The sequence below is a fragment of the Phodopus roborovskii genome, unplaced genomic scaffold (genome assembly GCF_943737965.1).
Source record: "Phodopus roborovskii unplaced genomic scaffold, PHOROB, whole genome shotgun sequence".
Taxonomy (NCBI): Eukaryota; Metazoa; Chordata; class Mammalia; order Rodentia; family Cricetidae; genus Phodopus; species Phodopus roborovskii.
The window spans coordinates 9551102-9572148 of NW_026126651.1; the positions used below are offsets into that span (position 1 = coordinate 9551102).

Genomic DNA, 21047 nt, shown 5'->3' on the forward strand with positions numbered 1-21047 from the left:
ACCTCAGCTGCCACTCAATTAAATGTTTCCCTATAGACGCATTGCCATGGTCATGGTGTCTCTTCATAGCAATATAAACTATAACTAAGACAATGTCTGTATCTTTGATTCTCACTGCCCCTGCCTCTCACTGTCTCTGTCCCTCCATCCATCCATCTCTGTCTCTCTTTATCTCTGTCTCTCTCACACACATGCACACACACAAACACGCACATGAGACGAAGATGTCTGCCATTGGTCCAAAGTCAACATAAACAAATGACCACGGACTAAAATCTTTTAAACTGTGAGCCAAAAGAATTCTTTCTTCTTTCAAGACTGGTAAACACAGGTGCTACATTACAATAACCGAAAGCTGACTAGTGCAGTGATCTTCAACGTGAGGGACAGTCAAACCATCCATCCATTATGGCAAAGAATCTTCCTAAGCTAGATCCTGCTGTATCTAATGTCTTAGGTACGCACAATGATGGCTTCCTAGGGTGTTCTTCAACCTCATAATTCTCACATTAGCTACTTCCTCTCAAGTGAAACATTCATTCCTGGGAGGCCCATGAGACTCGGGAATTTGCCTCAGAAACTTATGAGTCTCAGGAAGCTTAAAGGTTGTAAGAGTCACAAAGCCCTTTACCCAGGTTATACGCCCAGAGAACAATTGTCAGGGGAGGGTAGGCTCTTGGTGGAACTGCCTGCATGTTAACAGGGATGCAGCTCTCGTGTGCCATGAACTTGCTTCTGTCAGGAAACTCCCACCTATGAGCCTATAAGTTACCCTAATATGATAAACTCACTGGCTCACTAAGATAGGTTTGGGTGGGATCATTTCTTTGGTGTGTTATTGGTGTCTCACTTGGGATGAACAGGTATTTCTCATGCCTCCCAGGAAATGTCATTCATTTGTCGATGACAGGTTCTGGGACCACCTCAGCTTCCCAAGCTCATAAACACTGGAGTCTCAATAAAATGTCAGAGCCTCTACATAGAACCTTCGGGGAAGTCTCTTACCTATAATGGCCCATATCTAGATGCCTTACAATACCTCATATAATATTATCATCACGTAAAGAATCACTGTCCTGCATTTTTAGGAAATACTAGGGAGACAAACAGTTTGCACTTGCTTAGTACAGATGTGCTGGCATTTCAGATATTTTCCACCTGTGGTTGGCTGAGTCTGAGGACTGAGTGCCTGCAGTCACAGACAGCTGGGAGCCTGTTTCCATACCACCACATGGAGTACATCTTAGTGTACAGTGCATGACTGTATTTTCAAAGGGAACCACATAAAAATTCACAAATAAATACCTGATTGAAAAATACCACTATGCCCAGCCTAGGAGTACAGTTTGGTGGAGAACTACTTGCCCACCATTCCTAAGGATCTGGATTTGTTCTCCTGTAGAAGGGAGGAAGGAACAATAAAAGGGAAGCGATGCGGGGAGGGATGCTTATAATTTCACATCTTCAAAAGGTCTTCTAATGAAGAAGTTTTTCTAAAATGGAAATAATTATCAAGCAGAAGAAATATCATTCCCTAAACTCACATTCAAAGAAAAATTCTATTTCTTGATCTTAAAATGTTAACTAATTGGTCATATCCCCCCCCCCCCAGGTCTCAGTGGATAGATAGTAATAGAAATATGGTAGCTATTTAGTTGCCTTCCCATTACTGTCACAAAATACCTGATATAATTAACTTAAAAGAGGAAACACTGGGTTTACATTTGGGAGGGGTTTAGGTCATGGTCAGTTGGTTCCTTTGATTGGTTGCCATGGCCGGAGCGTGGTAAGGAACAAAGTGTATCATTCTGTGGTGGCCGAGGAGCAAAAAGACTAGATTCCCACAGTCCTCTTCAGGGCCACAACCCTCATGGTCTGACTTACACCAGGCTCCATTGTGTAAAAGCTCCAGCTCCTCCAAATACTGCTAAGATGGGGAATGATAAAACAATTGCACCAACATCTTAAACCTGAACACCTGGCTCCTAGTAGAAGCACAGAGTGTCCTACAAAACGTGCTGTGTAACATACCCTGAGATCTTGAGACACATCTAAAATGATGCTCTTTTGAAAGAAGAGCTTAGCTATCTGACATCCCACATAGCCTCTGTTCTCCCTTTCCTCCTCCTAACCCAATAAAAAAAATCTCCTAGTCTGTAAGAGAGGTGCTCTCACTATTTGTATGGCATGGGCCTTTGCCAGGTTTTCCTGAATAAACCTGCCTGCCCTGATGAGCTCACTCCCATCTCCCGAATCCTCTTCTATGGTGCTACCTAGTAAGGACCGTGCCTTTAGTACACAGTTCAAATGTAGCTGTGGCATCAGCTGCTGTTGTTTAGACCAATGTCAAGGCTTGGTCTGGAGGTACTCACCGAAGACAGTCCTAGCTGGGACAGATTCTCGGTTTAGCCAAAAGGACACCTGGGATAAGATGACTGTCATGATGCAGGGAAGGTAGGTCTGGATGACGAAGTACCCGATCTTCCTCTTCAGGTGGAAATGGGCAGTCATGATTGTGTACTCACCTGTAGATACACCTGGAGATCAGTTCTCCCTACCACACTCCCCGCACCCAGGCCCTTCCCAGAGAAGTTCACAGTGCTCTCTGACTTCAATCAAGCTATTGCTTATTTGGGTTATTTGTTTAGGTAGCTGGTAGCAGGGGGTGCCTGGGGTTTAATTAATTTCATTTTTTGATATTTGCTTGATAAGTTTTTGAGAGCTTCATAGAAGAGCAATACGTCATTTCTAACCCTCTCCTCTCATGTCCTCATCCTAAATGCATGATATCTTCTTTAGTTATTATTGTTACAGTATGAACATGTATGCATATGCAAATACATATATACAACTTACTGTTTAGCATTGTTCCTGTGTGTGTGTGAGTGAGTGTGTGTGTGTTTGTCCAGGACTAACCACAATGGGATTGAACAACCTATACAGGACCTATAGGACCTGAATCCTGGAGGAAGCTAACTTTCTCTCTTCAGCACCCACTGACCTCCTGGGGTAGGAATTTCCCCATATTGCTATGTCAGTTGGTGCTATCATAAGTTGCTCTTATTTAAGCTATCAATATTGTGTAAAGCTCATGGGTGTAACTTCCCTGTCTTACATAGAATACACTTTTGTATCAGAGTAGCTGTCCTGGACTTCGGAACCTTGCAATTTTTCTGCTTCCTCTCCCCTTGCGTGAATTTCCCTTAGTGTGGGTATTGCTTTAAAGATGTATTTTTGTTAGGACTGGGCACCAAGCGATCTGCCTGGCTTGTATTTATGTATTTATTTATTTATTTATTTATTCATTCATTCATTCTTCACTCATACAATGCATCCTAACCACCTCCTCCCTTCCCTTCACTTCATCCCACTCTCCCTGGACACACACCTCCCCTCTCCCCTAGATCCACTGCATCTTCCTTCGGAAAAGAGCAGGTCTCCCTGGGCTGTCAGCGGAACGTGGCATAACAAGATGCAATATGACTAGCCACAAACCCCCATCTCAAGGCTGGATGCCTCAACTAAAGCAGGGCTCACAAGGGCTCACAGAGACTAAACTGGCAATCATGGAGCCTGCATGGGTCTGCCCTAGGTCCTCTGCATACAAGCTGTGATTGTTTAGCTTGGGGTTTTTGTGGGACTTGCTGCCTGGCTTTCTTAAAGGTCATTGCATAAACAAATCTTGTGAACCCCAGCCTCTGAGGGGCCCTTGCTGGTGCATGCTTTTTCAGAGAAAATCAGATTTGCGAGTTTCATTAATCCCCCGTCAATCTGTGTCATGCTGCCTGCTCCTTCCCCCCCACCACCACTCTGCAGGTTATAGCAATCAGGATTTTGAGGGTTTAGCATTTGCAGATAGAAATCAGGCATCCAGAGCCCCGCTGTGGATGGACAGATCCTTCCTATTTTCCAGTTGTGGAGCTCCAGGGAGGCAGGACTGCTATTTTTTGCCAAGGCCTGATGCTTTTCCAGCCCAGGTGGAGAGGAAGGAACAGCCCCACAGGCCACAGACCTGGGAAGCTCATTCTCTCAGCCACCCACCAGAGAGGCCAGGGTCCTCTGTTCTAAACTGGACTTCCTGGGCAATGTCCCATTGCCTTCTCTGGATTTGCCTGGCTGTGTGGGAGGCGAGTGGGGATCTTCCATTTTTTGCTGAGAATGATGCCGTCCTAATGGTTAACTGGTAAGGAGCTGAGGTGGGTGGGCCATGGGTCTATGGGAAGTAAGGTTTTCTGGACAAGTGTGTCTCTCCCTAGAGACTGGAGGGATGCTTTGAGACATGCAGGCCATGAGATGGTCTGGAGATGTCCTCAGTGAGTAAGCTTGGGGGCTGAGCTGCTGAATTACTATGATCATGGAAGCATCATCTTGGGGAAGTTCCCAGTGCAGACTCCAGTTGTGAGCTTGTCTATGAGGGGGTAGAGGTCTTCAGGCTATGTAGACAGGGCATTGTCATGGTGGAGCCTTCTTAAACCAAAATCCATGGCTCGGTGAAGTTGCTACAGATGCCCCCAAGAAGTGTTTATGATGTCATGCATCAGAGAGGTTTAAAAAAAAAAAGGCTTCTTATAGGACAGGAGCCAAAGGTCTAAGCAATGCCTACCCATATTGGGGGTGGGTGCTTTTCCAATAGCCTGGGCAACTGAGAGCTGGTGAGAGGTCAAGCAGACTTCCAAATGGAAGAAAGAAACAGGAATAGAGATGGCTAAATGTCTAATAACAAGGTTTAGTTCCTTTGAAATGATCACGAATGAGATGCCATTCAAAGTACATTAGGAAATGAAATTACTATCCTTTTAATTCTTCTTGTCCTTTGTTTTCATACTGTTTACCTTGGAGTCATTAGCAACAAAATTAGGCAATGTATTGAAAATGATGTCTTTGTAGAATGCTGGTTGGAACAGACCCTCTGTTATGAAATTTTAGGGAACTGTATGGAGCTGCTCCCAAAGAGAGCACCCTGTGTCAGGACCCCCAAAGTCTGCCACATATCTTTCCTTTCACTTGCATAAAACCAGATGTGAAGTTGGACTTCACTTTCCTGTAGCATGGTACTCCCCTCTCATCACTCAGGGATGCCCTGTGAACTGGGTAGGTGGGACCCTGCCCTGGCAGGTGCACGTGATGTAAAGAAGAGCTTGCCCTTGGTGTCCTGTGTATGTCCTGCCAGCTGCTTGACAGTGAACAATCAGTGAGCTAACCAAAGGCTTCCCTGAAGCTCAGACCACATTTCACATTCACAGCTTTTATCTATCCCCTTAAGGGTCATCTCTTTGGTTACATGAGGCAACAGGCCCCATCCTGTTTGCCAATACCACCTCCCGGTGATAGCTTCTGTGATGATGCCTGCCCTCAGCCAGGAGAGGTGTGGCCACAGAGCTTCAAGGTTGTGCAGGTCAGGTGTATGGTATTCCTTTGGCCAAGCTGGACTGCCCCACACAGACAAGTTTGGCATGTGTGTGGTTGACTGTATCTGCCTCCTTGTCTATTGCTAGTGTGGGTTTCCAGATTCAACCAGGGAACCTCTGAGCTGTTCAGAGAAAGAAATAGGGGAACAGTGAGCAGGGTTGGTGTGGAAACCACCGTGTTTCTCAGGAATGGGGAGGGATATTATATAAGCAGATCTCTGAGCCTCCAGACAGGAACCCACATGTGCAGCAGATGCCACATGCACCGCAGATCAATGGCCTCTTCATTCCCAGGTCACTGCAGCTGCAAGAGGACCTACCGGAGCCTGGGTAGTTACATGGGGTCTGTACTCCTGCGGAGTATGACTCTGAGTCACGCAAAGTAGGGATCCCCTTAGGCCCAGGCAGGGAGTCAAGCATCTCTTTCTTACCAGTGCTGGTGCTAATATTCTCGGTGCCTACGGTCTGCCCCATGAGGTGGTACTGGTTGAGTCTGGAGCCGTCTTCTGCTACAACCACAGACTTGGTGGAGCCATTGGTCCAAACATAGACAACTTCAGAATTGGGGTAAGCATCTGTAGGGAAAGGGAAAAGGAGGTGGTACAGAGTGGTTTCCACTGGGGGGGGGGACACAAAGATGCTGATGAAAGCTGGGTGGTGCTGAGAATCAACCTCCAGGGTTAGACAGCGTGTAGGGTGGTACCATGTGGGTCAGACCCTTGCTGTTTCAAACGAAAGGATGCTCCAAATATGCCACAGGGTAAGCCAATTCTCATGCATTTTCTCTTTTTCCACCTACCAAAGAATAGAGTCAGCTCTGAGATAGATGCCTGACATCCCTAGAGATCTGTGACCTTGACCGGCCACCTATTCTAAGCGCTGTAGTTCCTTCATCTGTGGGACAGGGTGAGGACAGGACCAACACCTGAGATTTAGATGGCAGCATGACACGTCACTGTAGCACACCAATCTTATCCCTACTCCAATCCTCCCCTGTGTACTGGCCACTGATCCAGGGTGGGTGGCTGCTAGGGCAGACAGCAGCTCTGCCCAATGGTCATGCCTGCCAGCTTGTTACTTACATGGCAAAAGATACTATGCAGATGAAATGAAAGCAATGGGATGGAAATCCAGAGATTATCTCAGATTATCACTGTGGTCGAGGGTCAGTCCCTTCAAAAACAGCTTTCTCAAAGAGGAGCCAGGAGTAGATTTGCAAATGAAGAAAGGACTCAGATGGCCATTGGCTCTGAAGCTGGTAGAAGTGACCAGAACACCAAGAAGGAGGAAATGAGACCTAGGGGGCAGTTGGCAAGAAGACAAAGACCTTTACCCACAGCCATATGGCACTGAATTCTGCCCCACCTCAAAAACCTGCAGGCCTACTCAGAATATCCAGAGGAAAATGCAGCCCTGCTAGCACCATGATTCTGACCTTGTGAGACAGAGGGGACAGAAAAATCTACCGGTTCCCATGGGCTTCTGCTTATAGAACTCTGGGGCAACACAACACAATAGTGTTGGGGATAGTTTGTCACATCAGCAGCAATAGAAAATTAGGACAGACTGGATGCAAAGCAAACACAAGTACCTCCCCCAAGAAATTCATGCCCAGGGGGGAAGAAAGAGCTATGATAGGAAGAGCATGCAGCAGAAGAAGCAGGAAGTGCCATGAAGGCAGGTCAGCCGAGAAGAAAGAAGAGGCATTTGGGGTAGCTAAGGGATGTTCAGGAGTGGCTCTGTGTCCCACGGGATAAAGGAGGCTGCAGGCACCAAGATCCCGAGGCAGGAGCAATCCACAGATGCCTAGAACAAGATACAGATGTAATGAAGAGGGACGGGGTAAGACAGTAGAGCCTTGGGGACACTCTGAGGCATTGAACTTTTTAATCTAAGACAGGTAGACCCTGGGGACAGATTTAAAGCAAATATGTGACCTACTCAAATGTAGGAAATATCACGATCTGTCAGCCTGAGTGAAACAGTAGAAAACGGTAGGGAAGGGACAGAGAAGGACACCCAACATTACAATCATCTTGTTCAGCAGTGGGAGGAAGAAGAAAAATGTATAGTGCATTTCTAAAAAGCTGACTAATAGATGAATAAATAAATAAATAGCTGACTAAGTCCCTGTGATGTGGTGGACAAATGCGGTTGTTTCTAATGAGCAGAAAATAGGGGTTCGGGGGTCCTGAGTTCTAGTGAAAGAGGACCAGAGCCTCCGATGTTGGGGCAGAGGATGGGGAAGAGAAGATTTGCTTAGGGTGCTGAGAAGAAAAGGGTGCACAAGTCCAGAGTTGGCAGGAATGGCTGTGGTATGCCCAAGACACAGGCTGTAAGATTATCCACATCATTCCCAGGTACTGCAAGGTCTAGAGTTTGAGGAGACGAGGAATCAACAGCAGCAAACACTGGGAGGGGCACAAGCTGCTGATGGTACCAGAAGGGATCCCAGAGATACAGGGGAAGTTCCACTGAAACTTGTGTATCAGCCCTGCAGTTAAGCCAGCATGTCTGTCCCAGAGCCCAAGCCAAAATCTTTCGCAGACGTCCCAGGTGGATGAGACGTCACACCTTCAGAGCAAGGTTTGGTGTCCCAACTCCCAACTGCAGGTTAGAAAAATCAGTGTCCCGTTGCAGGAGTTAAGTCAGCAGTGCCTCAGGAGCTGGAGGTGAGCTACAGAGATGAGCTCCAGGGACAGCCTCCCCGAACCCAGGCCAATCCATTCCTCCATGAGGGCTTGCAAGCAGCCATTCTTGGGGCTCACAGGCAAAGGCACAAGCTTTGCTTCTAGAAGCTCGGCAGTAAAAAGCCAGAATTGTCTGGTGACTGACGTACTGAAAAATACCGAATCTTCGTAAAGCCGCATCTCAACCCCAACTCTTATTCTCTCTTGGCACAGCTGTCTACCAGCTGTACAGGAAAAAAGAAAGAAAAAAGTGTGTGTAGCAAATACAAGAACCTCTTTGTGAAAACTCGCGAAGCCCTTGTCACTCTTGCCAGAGTAGTATTCCAAATCTCACGCTCTCTAAGTTTTATATTCTGGACTTGTATTAGTTTTTCACATTGCCTGTTTCTTTAGGCAAAGTTCTATTGTTTGATAATTTCATGCATGCATGTAATGCGTTTTTGTTCAATTCCTTTCTTATGCCTTCCATTGCACTTTCACATTTCCCTCTCAAACTCATGCTCTCTCTCTCTCTCTCTCTCTCTCTCTCTCTCTCTCTGTGTGTGTGTGTGTGTGTGTGAGAGAGAGAGAGAGAGAGAGAGAGAGCCCACTTAGTCCTGTCAATGTGCACACGGGAGGCAGACGATATACTGGAGCATAGATAGCCTCTCAGAATCCATATCTAAAAAGTGACTCTCCTTCCCCCGGTTGCCAGTGACTACTCAGCTAGTTGTGGGTCTCTGGACCTTCCCCGACCTGGTGGGACTTTGGCTGGCATGGGTTTCACAGATCCACTAGCAGCCACAGTCCGCATGCGTTCATGTTTGCAATGGCACGCTCATGTCACAGCACTCATCCCAGTAGCTGTGACTTAACAAAGAATGAACGTTTCCACTCTTCTTTCGTGATGATTCTCGAGTCTTGGGAGGAGGAGGAGGCAAGAGGGAGATAAGGGCCAAGTATGCCAGGGTATCTTAATGTGTCCACCCTGACCAATTGTGGGTGTCTGTATTAACCGCTCTATTCTGCAGAATCTACTCTGAAGAGAAGTGAAAGATGGGCTAATCTATGTGTATAACGATTACTACTTATGGGGCAGTTCAGTGCTATGCCCATTTAGTAGGATTCTCCCCGTAGGACCTATGACCTAACTGGCCATGGGTTCTTGGCCCAGTTAACAATGCCAGGCACGAATTCTTATGGGGTGAAAAAACTCATACATCTAATCAGAAATGTAGTTAGTTACCCTTGACACTGTTTCTCCAGTGGGCAGATCAATATTTACTACAGCTTGTAGAGTTCGCATCTGGGTAAGGCAGCCAAGTACTTTTCTCCAACAGTAATACACACAGCACCTTCAAGCACTGCAAAAGTCAGCCAGAAGGGTGAGACTTCCCAGACTTTATCAGCCTGACCTCTCCATGTCCTATGACTCAAGTATGCGCCATTTTCAGAAATAGGTCTTACATCAAGTTTTAGAGGTTAGCCAAGAGAAAAGATAATATCAAGTGATGTTTAGGTGGTCTATTGGCTCCCACCGAATAACAATACAAAAAGAGATAACCCATACCTTCCCTGGGCTATTAGTTTGATATGCTATGGTGTCTAGGGAGGTGATGTCACCACTCCATAAGGCAAATTCATTTACACTTTAAATAACTGTATGTATCTTGGGAAGCTTCTACAGCAGTAGGAGTCTACATGCCATTTCAAACCTCTTTAGTGTTAGTTATTCCTTCCCATACTCCCTCTGCAAATCTGACCTACCACCTTCTACCACACCTAATCCTTTCTAGACCATTATTGCCCTTCATACCTCCTGTTTTGTGTCAGCCACCATTTGAAATTCTGGCCCCATGGTCCCTTCCGAGTTTCCTGGCTTCTATTGATACTCCAAATTAAACATATTCATATCAAGAGCTGAAGCTAAAGTCTATTTATATATGAGAGAACTTGTGTAGTTTGTCTGTTGGGGTTTGTGTTACTTAGTTACCTGAAAATTTCAGGACTGAATTTTCCTATTGTGTATACGTACCATATTTTCATTATCAACTTACAATCTGGAGGACATCTAGGCTATTTCCATTCCCTCGTTATTGTGAGCAAGCAGCAATGAATATAGGTGACCAGGAATCTCCGTGGTAAGATACAGTCCTTTGGGTATATAGGGAAGAGCGGTACAGCTGGATCCTATGATAGATCTATTTTAAGCCTTTTGAGCAACCTCCATATTGATTTCCATAGTGGCAGTACCAGATTGTATTTCCACTAGCAGTGAATATCTGTTCAACATTCCCCAGACCCATGCCAGGGTGTGTTGTAATTTTTTTCATACCCATTTTAATTGGGGTAAGATGAAAGCTCAAAATAGCTTAATGTGCATTTCTGTAGAAACTAAGGAAATTGAACATTTGAAAAGTATTTCTCTGCCATATGTTTTTCTTCTTCTGAAAACTCTGTTTAGTTACATAGCACATTTATAACTGAATTGATATATACGTGTGTGTGTGTGTGTGTTTGAGGTTTTTGTTATTTTTGTTGTATATTCTATTTTTCTTAATCTTCACTTAGATGATGGTGTCCTTTGCTGTACCTAATACATTTTGTTCTATGAGGCTCCATTTGTCTTACTCACTATTGGAGTTCTATTCAGAAAGTTGAAGTGTATTCCCTATATTCTCCTTTAACATATTCATGATATTAGGTATCATGTTCAGACCCTTGGTCCGTTTGGAGCTGAGTTTTATGCAGAGTGAGAAATATGGATATAGTTTCGTTCTTCTGTATGGAGTCATGCAGTTTTACCAGCACCATTTTCTTTACTTAGTGTTCATTTTATGCTTCTACCTTTCTCTATCCCTGTTTGGATTTCCTGCCTGGCTAAACCCTGCCTGTCCATTGGCCAAACCAACTTCATTCATCAACCAATAAGAGAAACATATTTTCATAGCATACAGATGGACATCCCCTATCAGTGTCTTACAATTTTTCTTCCTCCTTTCCACATAGCCCTCTAAGCCTTGGGGTGGGGGGGGGTTTGATGAAGACCTCCTATTGAGAACTGAGTGCTTCAAAGTCTCTAAGTCTTTGCACATTATCCAGGTATGGGTCTCTGTGTTAGATTCCTTCTACTAAAAGAAGAAGCTTCAGTCATGAGTGATGAGTGAGACACTGACCTAGGAGTATAGTGTTATGTCACTGGGTGTCATTTTATTGACTCTTCCTTTAGTAGAACCTTTCCCTAGATCCCTCTAGTCTGGCTCTTGACCACTTGAGGAGTGTCAGGCTCCTTCTTGTGGGTGGGCCTCAAATCCAGTTAGAAAGTGGCTTGGCGCTCTCATAACATTTGTTCAGTACCATATCTCTTACAGGCAGGCAGCTGTTGTAGGTCACAGGGTATGCAGCAGGGAGATGTTAATGATTGCTGTTCTCCTCTGGTAGTGTGCAGAGTACTTTGTAACACCTAGTCAGTAGAGGTGAAGCTTCCAGTTAGGTAACAGCTTGACTTCTTCATGTTCCATGACTTATGGGAATGTTGTCTTCAGGAATAAGGACTTACCAACAGGTTATAAAGAGTGACTGATAGCATCTTGTGATGTTTGGGTGTTTCCATGGGACTCCTTTGGCCAATGACTCAACAAAATGTAAACCATTTCTGAAGGTTCTACTTGGTGGCATTGTTAGCATAAGAAATCTTATGGGGCATCATCCACACTAATATTTGGAGACCCCATTTCAATTCCTTTCATACATTCATATATTTTAAGATGCATCTATATAATATGTATCTATGTCTTTTAGTGTTAGTTTTACCTCCACATGTCCCCTCTTTTGGTCTGTTTACCCATGCCCCTCTCCATTTAATTCTTTTATTCTAGTTTTCCCTTTGTGTTTTCATAACGATATATTTTATTTTTCCTTCTTTGATAGATCCCACCTCCCCTCTATTTTCTTACTAGGTAACTAATATCTTTGGCTATTCAAAATATAACACACACATTGAGGGCTTAAAAGCTAACATTTACATATAAGAGAAAACATACATACAACGTTTGGATCTGGGTTACCTCATTCAGGATGATTTAGTCTAGCTCCATCCATTTACCTGAAAATACCATATTTTATTTTTTCTTAAGAGTTGAATAATTTTCCACTGTGTAAATGTACTACATTATCATCATCCAGTTAAACAATTGAGAGAAATCTAGGCTGTTTCCAATTTCTGTCTATTATAAATATAGCAAAAAAAAAAAAATGAACATGAATGAGCAAGGATCTCTGTGGTAGGATATAGAGTCCTTTGGGTACGTGTACAAGAGTGAATCTTGTACAGCTGAATCTTGAGGTAGATCTATTTCCGTTTCCTGAGGAACCACTACACTGATTTTTATTGAGTCTGTACAAGTTTGCATTTCCACCAATGGATGATTGCTCGCCTTTCCCGTAAGAATGCCTTTGTTTTATTGATCTTGGCCAAGCTAACAGGTGTGACATCAAATCTGAGACGAGTTTTACTTTGCATTTCCATGATTGCTAAGAATGTTGAAAAATTCTCTAAGCATTTGTCAGACTTTTCATTTTATTGTGTAAGAACACTCTGCTTAGTTCTATGCGACATTTTAAATAGGATGTTTGTTTCCTTGATGTACATTTTTAGTGCTTTATTCTTTTATATACTACCAGATTGTAACTTGCAAAAAAAAAAAAAAATAAATAAATAAACTTTTCCAATTATGTAGGCTGTCAGTTTGAATGATAGTGTCCCTTACCACACAGATTTCCAGCTTCTTGAGTTTCCTTTTACTATTTTTTGGTTCTTAATGCCTGTGCTATCAATATGCTATTCAGAAAATCCTTCCCTACACCAATGAGTTCAGTCCTATTGCACAAATCTCTTTTATCAGATCCAGGTTTCTGGTCTTATGTTGACTTCCATTGATCCAAATTGACTTGAGTTTTATGCACGTTCATAATATGGATCTATTTGCATTCTTTGACATGTAGACATCCAGCGTGAGTAGCTAAAGATGTCTTTTTCTCCGATGTGTATTTTTGTTTCACCAGGGTGATATTTTTTTTGTCAAAAGTCAGAGTGTCCATAAGTTTGTGGACTTATGTTTCAGTCTGCAATTTGATTATATTGATCAACATGTATGTTTTATGCCAATACTATGATATTTTCATTACAATAGCTCTGTGGTACAATTTGAAATCCGAGAAGCTGATAATTCCAGAGGTCCTTTTTTTTTTTTTTTTTTTTTTTATTCAGGATTGTTTTGGGCATCCTATTGTTTGTTTGTCTATCTGTCTGCCCTCTCTCTCTCTCTCTCTCTCTCTATATATATATATATATATATATATATATATATATATATATTTATCTGTGTGTCTGTGTGTGTTTCCATATACAGTTGAAAAAAATTTTTTCTTTAATTTCTGTGAAGAATTTGGTTGGGATATCGATGAGAACTACAATAAATCTATAGAATGCTTTGGGTATGATGACCATGGGTACAATATTGCTCATACTGGTCTATGACCAGGAGAGATATTTCTATCTTCTGGTGTCGTTTTCCATTTCTTTGTTCAATGTCCCAAAGTTTTTGTTACACAAGTCTTCCAATTGCTTGGTTTGAATTATCAAGAGATATTATATATTTCTGAAGTTACTGTGAAAGGTACTGCTTCTTTGACTTCCTTCTTATTCCATTTGTCATTTGTAGACAGGGTACTGATTTTTGTCTTAGTTTGTAACATGCTACTTTGCTAAAAAGTTTCATTAGCTATAAAAGTTTCCTAGTGGAGTTTTTAGATTGTTTTATGTATAAAATCATCTTACCTAAAATTAAGATAATTTGACTACTTCATTACCAAGTTGTATACCTTGATTTCCTTGTTTTCTGATTGTTTTTATCTAAGTCTTTAAGTACTACATTGAATAGCTATGGAAAAAATGACAACCTTAATTTCTTCCTTATTTTAGTGGTAATGCTTTATTTTAATCCTTTTATTTAGGTTGATATTGGTGTGGGCTTGCTATATATTTATATTGCATTTATCACATATCCCCAATATCTCCAAGAGATGTATCATGAAGGGATGTTGGATTTTGTCAAAGGCCATTTTTTTTTTTTTTTTGCATCTAATGAGATTATCATATGACTTTTGTTACTTAGTCTGTTTATATGGTGAATTATGTATATTATTTTATATATTTTGAACCTTCACTGCATATTTGGCATGAGGCCAACTTGACTGTGGTAGATAATCTTTTTGATGTGTTCTTAGATTCAATTTGCTAGTATTTTATTCAGAAGTTTTACATCTGTGTTCTGTTGGCATATTGGGCTATAATTTTGTTGTTTGGTCTTTGTGTTGTTTTGGTATCAGAGATATAGAGGTCTCATAAAAAGAATCAGACAGTGTTCCTTCAATTTCTATGTCCAGTATATTTGAGGAGTACTGGCATTTAATTCAGTTTTGATTGTCTGGTAGAATTCTCTACTGAATCTATCTGGCCCTGGGAATTTTTTGTTGGGAGACTTTTAATTAGTGATTCTATTTCTTTAGGGTTTATGTGTCTTTTTAAATTACTCATTTGATCTTTATTTAATTTCCATATGATATATATATATGTACACACATATATAAACCTACACATATAATATACATACATAAATACATATATATTTACCCATTACTTTTAGGATTTCCAGGTTGGTCCTGTCTTTATGAATCTCTGAATTTCTTCAGTTTCTGTTGTAATGTTATCCTTCATATCTCTTATTTTATTAATTTAGATCTTCTCTCTCCATATTTTAATTTGCCTGTGAGTTTGTGATTCTTGTTGACGTTCTCAAAGAATCAACACATTGTTTCATTGACTCTTGTCTTTTCGTTGTTTGTCTTTATTTCACTGATTTCAGCCTTGAGATTGATCATTTCTTATTGTCTACTTCTCTTGAGCATTATTATTATTCTAGATATTTCATGTATGCTACTAAGTTACTAATATGAGGTATCTCCAATTTTTTATGCTATGGACTTGCCTCTTAAAACTGCTTTCATTGTGTCCCATAAGTTTGGATTCATTGAGTTTTCATTTTCATTCAATTCTAAAATCTTTTAAGTTCCCTTCTTACTTTCTACCTTGAGCCATTATTCATTCAGAAGCAAGTTGTTCCCACTTCTATTAGTTTGTAAGTTTTCCGTTGTTTCTGTTGCTTGGTTTCCAGTTTTAATCCACCGTGGTCAGATAGAATGCAGGGTGTTATTTCATTTTTTGTATATCTGTTGAGGCTTGTTTTGTTTGTATCCAATTTTGGAGAATGTTCCATTAACTGCTGAGAAGAAACTGTGGTCTTTTGCGTTTGGGTGAAATATTTTGTAGATGTTTTCTAGGTCCATTTGATTTATGATGTAATTGAATTCCAGAATTTCTCTATTTAGTTTTTGTCTGGATGATCTGTGTATGGTGGAGAATTGGGAATTGAAGTCACCAATCACCCACTATCACTGCATGATATTCAATTTATGATTTTAGCTGTAGTTGTGTTTCTTTTATGAACTTGGGTGCCCTTGTGTTTGGTCTATAAATGTTTAGAATTGCAATATCCACTTGATGGATTTTTCCTTTGATGAGTATGTAGTGTCCTACCTCTTCTGATTACTTTTGGCTTGAGGACTTTTTTGTCAGATATTAAAATGGCTGCATCTACTTGCTTTTTGGATCTGTTCTTCCCCCATTCCTTTACTCTGAGTGATGTCTAGTCTTGGTGTTAAAGTGAGGTTCTTGGATTCAATAGAAAAATGGATCTGGCTTTCTTATGCAATATGTTAGTCTATGTTTTTTATTGGATAATTGAGACCACTAATATTGAGAGCTATCCAGAAGCAATGTTTAAAAGGGGTCAAGACCATGCTGTAAAAACCCACAGAAACAGCTGACCTGAGCCTCAGATGCTGGTGAACCAACAAAGAACCAAACCAGGCCTCCTGAATGTGGGTTTCAGGACTGGGTAGTCTATGGGGCCTCTGGCATTGGAACCAGGATGTATCCCTAGCTTAGATATATGGGGGAGGGCCTAGGCCCTGTCCTACATGACTTGACAGATTGTGATGATCCCTCTTGGAAGGCCTTACTCTCCCTGGGGAGTGGATGGGGGAGGGGGTGGGAAAGTTGGGGGGGGTCATGGAAGAATGGGAGGGAGAGGAAATTGGGATTGATATATAAAATAAGATTGTTTCTAAAATTAAATAAAATTTATTATTAAAAAAGAAACAATGTTTACTGTTTCCTGCTAATTTTTGTTAATGGTGTGGATTTTTCCCCATTTTTCATTAACTAATTTTTGATGATTTATTAATTTGAAGTCCTTGAGTTTTCCTTCAGTCATACTGTGTTTCTCAGTGCCTATGGTAATAAGGTTATTGGTTTCTGGTGAATACATTATTGTCTTAAATGTTCATGTTTTTGTTTTGCTCTGGGATCTAGGCATCTGGAACTATGATGTTCGGGATGTTTCTTGGTATTAATTCCTAGTCCTGTTTTTATTGTGTGTGTGCTCCATTCTTTGATTGTTGTTGCCCTCTCTGAATGCTAGGCAAGTGTGTTGGCTGTGATATTATATATATATATATATGTGTGTGTGTGTGTGTGTGTGTGTGTGTGTGTGTGTGTGTGTATAAATCTCAACAACAGAGATAGACTGAAATATCTGAAATGTCTTGACTAGAGGTAGATCTGTAAAGTGAAACATGATAAAATATCCTAAGTTGTGTCAATATACAAAATATATACATAAAGATAATTTTTATATATGTGTGCAAAACATCATGAACAGAGAAAAGACCCTACTTAGTCAACATACAAGAATCTAACAACTTAAGTAATATATAGCTAATAATTGCTAAAATTAGTTTATGAGAAGATATGTTAATCTATATACATATATATATATATGTATATATATATATATATATATATCATCCTAACCATACCCTTCCCATCAATATCCTTAAACTTATCTAAGAGAGATACCTGAGTCTGAACATCACCTTCCAGGGGTCCCTGATAAGAGAGTACTTCTGTGGGTCAGCAAGTGAATGAAGAAATGGAGATGGGATAGGAGAAAAGGCTACAAATAGAATGAATCAAGTAGAAAATCAGGTCTCAAGGATAAAATGGAAGGTCTAGGCCAAATAAGAAAAGAACATAACAGTTTTTAAATATAGGAAATGTGGGATGTCTTGAAAAAAACTCTTTGAATTATAGGCATAGATGAGGGAAAAGAATCTCAAATCAAAGGCATAGACCAGACCTTCAGCAATATCATAGAAGAAAACTTATCCAAACACCTGCACAAATACAAGAAGCTCATAGAGCACTAAATAGACAAAAACTGAAAAGAAAAGTTCCACAGAATATGATGATTAAAGCACTAAGACATAACAAACAAAGTGTATTCAAATCTGCAAGGAAGAAAAAAAAAAAAGGGCCACCAAGTCCTATGAAGGAAAACTCATCATAATAACATCTGTTTCTCTGTAGAAGGATGCTTTGCAAGAAGAGCCTTGAAGTAATGCATTCCAAGTCCTAAAAGACAATGACAGTCAACCTAAAATAATATAGCCAGCAAAACTATCTGCCATAATTGAAGGGGAAAGAAAACTTTTCCATGGCAGAAACAGCCTAAAGAAATGTATACCCACAAACCAAACCTAAGGAAAATCCGGGAAACATTATTTCAGGATGAAGAGAGGAATAGCATAGCAGGGGAACAGTGAAAGAAATAAGAAGCCATAATTATTCAAACACAAAATAACAAATAGCACCACAAATCAACAATACAATGACCCCAATTAATACATACAAATTTTAATAATAACTTTAAATTTCAATGGGCTCAATTCACCCACCAAAAGATATGGGCTGGCTGAATTGCTCAGGAAGCAAAATCCATCTTCTGCCTCCAGAAAAAACCACATCTTAGTTTTAAATATAGGCATTGCCTTAAAGTAAAATAATAAATAAACTACTCCAATCAAATGGAACAAGGAAGCAAGCAGATGTTGCTTATCTATTATCTGGCAAAACAGACTTCAAATTAAAAGTAAACAGAAGAGACAAAGTAGGACATTTCATTCCTATTGAAGCCCAGCCAACCAAGAAGATATTACTATTCTAAATATATATGCACCAAACTCAGGTGTGACCCAACTTCATGAAAAATCTATTACTTGATTTAAAGTCACAGATTTGTATCAATCCAATAATATTCCACTTTCTCCTATTGGTGGGCCATCGGGCCATTGAGTGTCAGAATTAGTTCACATCACACACCCAAGGGACTTAACAGATGTCTACATAATAGTCTATCCAGATCTAAACACTAAAGAAGGCACAGTCTACTCAGCAGAACATGGAAGCTTTTCTAAAATAGCCCACATCCTGGGACACAAAACGAATCTTTACAAATTAAAAAGGATTGAAACCACTCCTTATGTCATATCTCACCACTTGCAGTAAAACTGAAAATGACAGCCAAAATAAAAACAAACAACAAACAAAAACCTTCTAGTAAATACACCAATTCTTAGTGATTAAACACCTCATCGTAACAGGGCCCAGTACCTTAGTAGGCACCAAGATCTTAGCACAATTGACTCCATGATGTAAGTTCCATCCAGGCTGGAAAACTCAGTACACAGACAGTACCACCTGCCAGAACTAAAACAAAGACCCAATCCATCGAAGTTCATAGTTATGGGAAAGTCTCTAAATGTACTAACTTTGCTTTTTGGCTTCTGTAGTTCTGCTTCAGGCTAACTATTCTTGTTTCTTGTTACCAAATAATGAAAGGGTCAAAGAAATCAAGAAAGAACAAAAAATCTTCCTGGAACTAAATGAAAATGAAACCACAAAACAACGTGTCAAAACCTCTGGGACACACACAGTGAAAGCATTTTTGTTTTGTTTTGTTTTTTTGTTTTTTGAGGAAACTTTATAGTTCTAAGTTTGTACATTAAAAAATCAGAAAGTACACAAATAAATGGCTTAATGATACAATTTAAAATGTTGGAAAAGCAAGGACAAACCAAATTCAAACACAGTCAATGGCAAGAAATAATAAAATTCAGAGCATAAATGAAAGAAATAAAAACAAAGGAAACAATAAAGTAATCAACAAATCTAAGAGCTGGTTCTTTTAAAAGATAAACAGTATTGATACACCCTTTGCCCAACTAACCAGAAGAAAAAGAGGTCCTAAATCAACAGAATCAAAAACAAACAGGGAAACATTACAACAGACACTAAAGAATTTTTGAATATTATAATGGAATATGTTTTTTAAAAACCTGTACTCCACCAAAGTTGAAAAAGACAAAAGAAATAGATGAATTTCTAGACACAGACCAATTACCAAAATTAGGTCAAGAAGTCATCAATAATAGACTCATAACAAATGAGGAGTTGTAATAAAAATCATTCCAGCTAAAAAATAAGTTCCCAAACAGATGGATTTTCAGCAGCATTCTACAAGTTTCCAAAGAAGATCTAGACCATCCTTTCTTAAACTATTCAAAAGTGTAGAAACATAAGGAGCACTATCAAACTCCTTCAATGAAATTAGTACCACTCAAATGCCCAAACCTGGTAGAGACAACAAAAAAGAAAACCACAGGTCACAATGAACACAGACTCAGCAAAATACATGCAAACAAAATGCAAGCATGTACCAAAAATACAACACACCATGATCATGTTGGCTTTCTCCTCAAATGCTGTTAAGGTACAATATTTCGGTATGTTGTGTTTTCACTTCGATTAATTATAGTCAATATTCGGTTTCTTCAGTGACCATCCATCATTTAATAGTCTGCTGTTCAATCTCAATGGCTGTGTGTATTTTCTATTGCTCTTGACATCTACTTTTGCTTCATTGTAGTCAGCAATGATATAAGGAGATACTATAATTTTCCTACATTTGTTGAGAGGTGCTTTGTATCACAATACATGGTGTATTTTAGAGAAGGTTCCAAGGGCTTCTGGTAAGCATGTATGCTCTCTAGTGTTTCGAAGGAAATGTTCTGTAGACAACATTAGGCTCATTTGGTCTATGATGCCAATTAGTTCTATTATTTCTGTTAAATTTACCCATTGTGAATGTGTTGGGCTCTTCGGTTGCTTTATGTCTAGTGTCAATTACTTTATGAATCTGGATGCACTGGAGTTTGACGCATAAATGTTTTGGATAATGTCTTCTTGATGTCTTGTTCCCTTGATTAGTATAAAGTGTTCTTGATTTTTAGTTTTCGTGTAAAGTCTATTTTGTCAGATATTAGAATAGCACCTTCTGGTTATTTCCTGGTTCCACTTGTCAGAATAACTTTTCTCATTCTTTCATTCTAAGGTACCTTCTGTCATTGGTGAAGGTGTGGTTCTTAGAGGCAGCAGAGGGATTGATACCATTTGAATCCAGTCTGTTCGTCTGTGTCTTTTAATTGGGGAGTTGATAACATTGCTGTTCAAAGCTATTTTGAAAGATGTGCATTGATTCCTGTAATCATACTGATTTTATGCTATTTGTTTTCTTAGTCTCCCTTTGTTTAACCAGTGACCTAACATTGTCATTTTTCTCACTGTCAACTCTTGGATGGGCTGTTTTCTTTCTTCAGTCCCAGGTATTTCTTCCTGTGTCTTATGAACACCTACCTTAACCTGCTTTTGTCATGGAAAGTTCCCTTTCTCCTCCTATTATAACAGAGGGTTTTGCTGTGTACAGTAACCTGGGCTGGCAGGTGTCGTGTTTCAGGACTTGTATTACACTGGCCCAAGCCTTTCTGCCTTTTAAAGTTTCCATTGAAAATTGTGTGTGTGAGTGTGTGTGTGTGTGTGTGTGTGTGTGTGTGTGTGTGTGTGTGTGTTTGCAGAAGCCTAGATAATTCAGGCCCGTAAAACTCGGACACG

The 21047-nt window shown here is 40.3% G+C and overlaps 1 protein-coding gene across 1 annotated transcript in view; it reads right to left on the reverse strand.

The window, feature by feature from the left end:
• Positions 1-21047, reverse strand: part of Gabra5 (gamma-aminobutyric acid type A receptor subunit alpha5) — an 87287-nt gene that overhangs the window by 9106 nt on the left and 57134 nt on the right. Inside the window, exons 7-8 of the mRNA XM_051174325.1 lie at positions 5840-5983; positions 2373-2525 (exon numbers count right to left, since the gene is read on the reverse strand). Coding sequence (XP_051030282.1) covers positions 2373-2525; positions 5840-5983 — 297 coding nt within the window. The remainder of the gene's footprint in view (positions 1-2372; positions 2526-5839; positions 5984-21047) is intronic.